General features: G+C 60.0%; 1 protein-coding gene across 1 annotated transcript in view; it reads right to left on the reverse strand.

Moving 5' to 3' along the window:
- Positions 1 to 5,505, reverse strand: part of Sts (steroid sulfatase) — a 9,168-nt gene that overhangs the window by 1,588 nt on the left and 2,075 nt on the right. The window contains exons 2-7 of the mRNA XM_028784219.1: positions 2,679 to 2,800; positions 2,460 to 2,582; positions 1,630 to 2,053; positions 974 to 1,110; positions 680 to 817; positions 366 to 525 (exon numbers count right to left, since the gene is read on the reverse strand). Of these exons, the coding sequence (XP_028640052.1) occupies positions 366 to 525; positions 680 to 817; positions 974 to 1,110; positions 1,630 to 2,053; positions 2,460 to 2,582; positions 2,679 to 2,800 (1,104 nt within the window). The remainder of the gene's footprint in view (positions 1 to 365; positions 526 to 679; positions 818 to 973; positions 1,111 to 1,629; positions 2,054 to 2,459; positions 2,583 to 2,678; positions 2,801 to 5,505) is intronic.

Consider the following 5,505-nt stretch of genomic DNA (forward strand, 5'->3'; position numbering starts at 1 on the left):
TTTTTGACAGGAAGTTGGTGATTTTTGAGAGGAAGTTGGTGTTTTTGACAGGAAGTGGGTGTTTTTGACAGGAAACTATTCTCCTCGACAGGAAGTGAGCTGTTCTGACAGGAAGTAGACGTGATAGATTCAGGAAGTCGTCATTTCTGAGAGGAAATGAGCGTCTCAGGCACAGGAAGTGACGTTTCCTGACAGGAAGTGAGCAGTTCCCACAGGAAGTGGTTGTGTAACTGACAGGAAATAGGCTTTCCTAACAGGAAGTGACGATTTCTAACAGGAAGTACGTTTGTCTGACAGGAAGTGGGCGTGACGGGAAGTGGGCGTGGCCCCCGACCCCCGTGTCCCCGCGCCCGGCCCCGCCTCACCTGTCCCGCGGCAGCTCCGCCCCCGCCAGCCGCGCCACGGTCGGGAAGACGTCCATGTTGCTCGTGGGGTCGCCGACCTCCAGGCCGCGCGGGACAGCGCGGGGCCAGCGCACGAGGCCCGGCACGCGCACGCCGCCCTCCCAGTTGTTGGCCTTGCCGCCTGCAGGGGGGGGAACGGGGGGAGCGCTACCGCGGGGGAGCGACCGCGAGCGCGGAACGCGACGGCTCTCAGGCGGGGGGACGACCGCGAGCAACCGCGTCCGACCCCGCGCCCCCGGGACCCGACCCCCACCGCCCGGCCCGGCCCCGCTCACCCCGGAAGACGCCGTTGCTGCCGCCGTGACGCTCGCCGCGCGGCCCCGCCTCCTCCACGTGGGCCCCGTGGTCGGACGTGAAGTAGACGAACGTGTCGTTCGCGAGGCCGAGCTCGTCCAGCGCGGCCAGGACGCGGCCTGCGGGGGCGGGGGCGGGGGCGGGGCCGCGGGGGGAGCCGGTCAGGGCCGGTCGTCCCCCCGCCTCAGACGTTCGTCCCGCGTCACTCGCGGTCGTCCCCCCGCGGTAGCGCCCGGCCCCTGTCCGTCCCCCGCCCGCGCGTCCCGCCGTCTCACCGACGCCCCAGTCCATCTCCTCCACGCTGTCGCCGTAGGCGCCGTGCAGGCTCCGCCCGCGGAAGTCGGGGCCGGCGAAGTGCGCGGTGTGGACGTGGAGGAAGGAGAGCACGAGCAGGAAGGGCGCGTCCGCGTGCCTGGGGGGCGGGGCCGGGGCGGGGAGTGACGCGGGGAGCCCCGCCCACCCGGGAAAACCCGACAGGAAGTCCCCCGAATCCGAGTCCCGTGACAGGAAGTCCCGCCCCCAACAGGAAGTCGCACAGGAAGTCCCGCCCCCGGACCAGAAGTGCCCTGGTTTCACCCTCCCCGACCCCAGGAACCCCGCCCACAACCCGGAAACTCCACCCACAGCCACCCGCCCAACAGGAAGTCCCGCCCCCGGACCGGAAGTCGCACAGGAAGTCCCGCCCACCCAGAAAATCTAACGGGAAGTCCCCTGAACCCGTCTCCCGCGACCCCGGAAGCCCCGCCTGCAGCGCCTGGGCCTCGTTCAAGCCCAGAACGGTAACAGGAAGTCCCGCCCCCGACAGGAAGTCAGACAGGAAGTCCCGCCCTTACACTGGAAATGGCCCCGGAAGTCCCCGGAACCCCCGTCCCGGCCTCACAGGCCCCGCCCACGCCCCCCGGCCCCACCCGGCCCCGCCCGGGAGCCTCACCCGCGCAGGAAGTCGACGGCGGCCCGGGCGAGCGTGCGCGTGAGCGCGGCGTAGTCCGTGGGCTGCTGGGCGACGGCGAGGTCGGCCATGAGGAAGCAGTTGGCCGGGCGGAAGTAGAGGCGGAAGCCGGCGTGGCCGACGCCCACCGCGCCCATGGCGCCCGCCAGCGCCCACAGCGCCCACGCCGGCACCCGCGCCAGCCCCGCCCGCCGCGCCGCCCACAGCGAGGCCAGCCCCGCGCCCAGCGCGCCCAGCGGCCCCCACACGAGCAGCCGCAGCGCCGGCCCGAACACCGTGCCCCCGCCCGGACGGCAGTCGCGCAGGTGCGTGGTGGGCGTGCCCAGGAAGCGGTCGAAGCCGTGGCGCAGCGGGTGGTGGCAGAAGTCGCTGCGGTGCCGGCAGCTCAGGCCCAGGTGCCACTTGCCTGCGGGGTGGGGCGGGGCGCGGGGTCACGGGGGTCATGCGGGGTCACGGGGGTCATTCGGGGTCATTCGGGGTCATTCGGGGTCATTTGAGGTCACTCGGGGTCATTTGAGGTCATTTGAGGTCATTTGGGGTCATTTGAGGTCACTCGGGGTCATTTGAGGTCATTCGGGGTCATTTGGGGTCACTCGGGGTCATTTGAGGTCATTTGAGGTCATTTGGGGTCATTTGAGGTCATTCGGGGTCATTTGGGGTCACTCGGGGTCATTTGAGGTCATTTGAGGTCATTTGGGGTCATTTGAGGTCATTCGGGGTCACTCGGGGTCATTTGAGGTCATTCGGGGTCATTTGGGGTCACTGGGGTCGCCCGGGGAAGCCCCTCCGCCCGCCCCGTCCCCGGGACTCACCGACGAAGGCCGTGGCGTAGCCGCGCCCCTTGAGCAGCCGCGCGAAGGTGACCTCGCCGGGCGGGAGGCCCCCGGAGGACGCGGAGAAGAGGAAGACGCCCACGCGGTTGCGCGAGGCCATGCCTGCGGGCGGGGTCGGGGGGGCCGTGAGGTCGCGGGCGGGGTCGGGGGGCGGGGTCGGGGGGCGGGGTCGGGGGTCGGGGTCGGGCGGGGCCGCACCTGAGCGCACGGGGTAGCGTCCGGTGAGGAAGGCCGCACGGCTCGGCGTGCACAGCGGGGAGGCCGCCAGGTGCTGCGTCAGCTTCGCGCCCTCGCGGGCCAGGCGGTCGATGTGCGGCGTCCTGCGGGGGGGCGGGGCGGGGCGGGCGGGGTCAGACTCCCCTGCGGTAGCGCCGCGGATCGCAGTCCCGGTCATCCCCCAGCGGTAGCGCTCCCCGTTTCTTTCCCGTCTCCGATCCGGCCGGAACCGGATCGACCCGGACGGAGCCCGGATTCTGCAACTTTCGAGCGGATTCAACCGTTCTGAGCCGGATTGAACCGGAATAAACGGGATCGACCCGGATGGAACCGGATCGAAGTTGACGATTGGACTGAAATCCACGGGGCTGAACCCGAGTGGACTGGATGGAACCGGACGCATCTCCGTTTAACCGGATCTGACTGGATTAAACTGGACTGAACCGGGTTGAAATGACTGAACTGGACTGAACTTGATCGAACCGGATTGATCCGGATTAAACCTGGTTTAATCGAATTGAACCTCATTGAATTCTACCGGACTGGATAGAAGTTGATTTAACCGGACTGGAGCAGGGTTAAACCGGACTGGACCACAGTGGACTCGACTGGACCAGACTGAACCTGATTGAGCCACATTGAACTGTATTAAACAGGGTAGAACCGGATAGAACTTGATCTAATCGGATCAAACTGGATCAAACCGGATTGAAGTTCACCGATCTGAGCAAGACTGAGCCTGACTGGACCGGATCTGACTGGATTCGACTGAACAAACTGCATCGAACCAACCGAACCGGATTGAAGTTGATCGAACCCGGTGGAACTGGAACGAACTGTGTGGAACCGCATTGAACCAGATTCAACTCGGTTTCATCGGATCGAACCTCATCAGACTGGACTGAACTGGATTGAACCTGATTTAACCGGATTAGACTGGATTAGACTGGATTGGACCAGATCCAACCGGAAGAAACCAGAAAAAACAGGACTGAACCGGATCGAACTTTTGTTTTATCGGGTTGAACCGGAATAAACAGGATGTAAACTTAGTGACCCGTTTGGAACAAGACAAGACCGGATTGGACCGGATGGGACAAGACAAGACTAGATTGAGCTGGATTGAAGTGGATTCAGTCAAAATAAACGGGATTCAACACGATTAGACTTGACTGAACTGGATTGAACAGGAATAAACAGCACCGAGCTTGACTGAACCACAATGAACTGAACAGAGCTTGGTTTAACTGGACTGGAGTGGACTGAACAAGATTAAAGTGGGCTGCACCGCAGTGGACAACCGGATGGAAACAGACTGAACCGGATTGGACTGGGCTGGACCAGATAAACCCGAAATAAACAGCGTTGAACCGGATTGAACCGGCTGGAACTTGATTTAATTGGATTGAACCGGATTGAAGTTCATCGATCTGAAGAAAGCTGAACCTGACTGGACCGGATCTGACTGGATTTGACTGGAATCAACTGGATCGAACCCAATCAAATCAGAGCAAACTTTGTCAAACCGGATTGATCCGGATTAAACCTGATTTCATCGGATCGAACCTCATTGAACTGGACTGAACTGGATGGAACTCTACTTAACTGGACTTGACCGGATTTAAACCGGGTTGGACCGCACTGGACCAGACCGGACCAGATCGAACCGGATTCGACCAGAATAAACTGGATAAAACCAAACTGAACCGGCTGAGACCGGAGTGAACTTCTCTTTTCATTCGATTGAACTGGAATAAAGAGGACTGAACTGGATTAAACTGGGTTGAACTGGATTGAGCCACACCGGACGGGACGGGACCGGATTGCGCGGGATTGAACTTTTTTTTTTTATCGGGTTGAATCAGAACAAACAGGATCGAACCTGACTGAACTGCATAGAACAAGATTAGAGCAGACTGAGCCGGACCGAATGAGATGAGACGTGGTTGAACCGGATCGAACAGCAATAAACAGGGTTGTGAAGAGCCACCGCAGGTGGATGACCGCGAGTGGGCGAGAACGAATGATTCAGTTACGTTTTTCAAGAAAAATTTTTTTACTCGTGGTCATCCCCCTGCTGTAGCTCTCTCCGTTTTTACTTTCTGAATTGGCTGGAACCGAAATGAGGCGGAGGGAAACAGGATTGTACTGGTTTGAGCTTGACCGGACCTGATTGAGCTGGAATAAACTGGAACGAACTAGACTGAACCACACTGGACCGGATTTGACTATATGGAGCGGGATTCAAAAGGAATAAACGGGATTGAACCGGATGAAGCTGGGCTGAACTGGATTGAACCAGATTTGACTTCACCGAACTGCAGGAAACGGGACTGAACCCGACTGAGCTGGGTTACACTGTTGATAGATCTTGAGTTAACTGGACCGGACCGGACAAGATTGAACCGGAATAAACAGCGTTGAACTGGATAGAACTGGATTCAACTGGATCAAATTTGATTGAACCGGATTGACGTTCAAGGAATTGAACGAGATTGAACCTGACCGGACCGGATTTGACTGGATCGAACCGACTGAACCGGACTGAGGTTAAACACGATCGAACCGGAACAAACTGTGTCGAACCGGATTGAATCGCATTAAACTTGATCTCGTCGGATCGAACCTCACTGGACCGGACCGCACTGGATAGAACTGGATTTAACCGGACTGGAATGGCTTTAAACCGGATCGGACCAGACTGAACCAGATTCAACCGGAACAAACCGGATAGAACAAGATTGGACCAGACTGAGCTGGATTGAGCCGTCTGAGTCAAAGTAAACAGGATCAGATCAGGTTAGACTTG

Source organism: Grammomys surdaster, unplaced genomic scaffold, assembly GCF_004785775.1.
Source record: "Grammomys surdaster isolate TR1022 unplaced genomic scaffold, NIH_TR_1.0 118012, whole genome shotgun sequence".
Lineage (NCBI taxonomy): Eukaryota > Metazoa > Chordata > Mammalia > Rodentia > Muridae > Grammomys > Grammomys surdaster.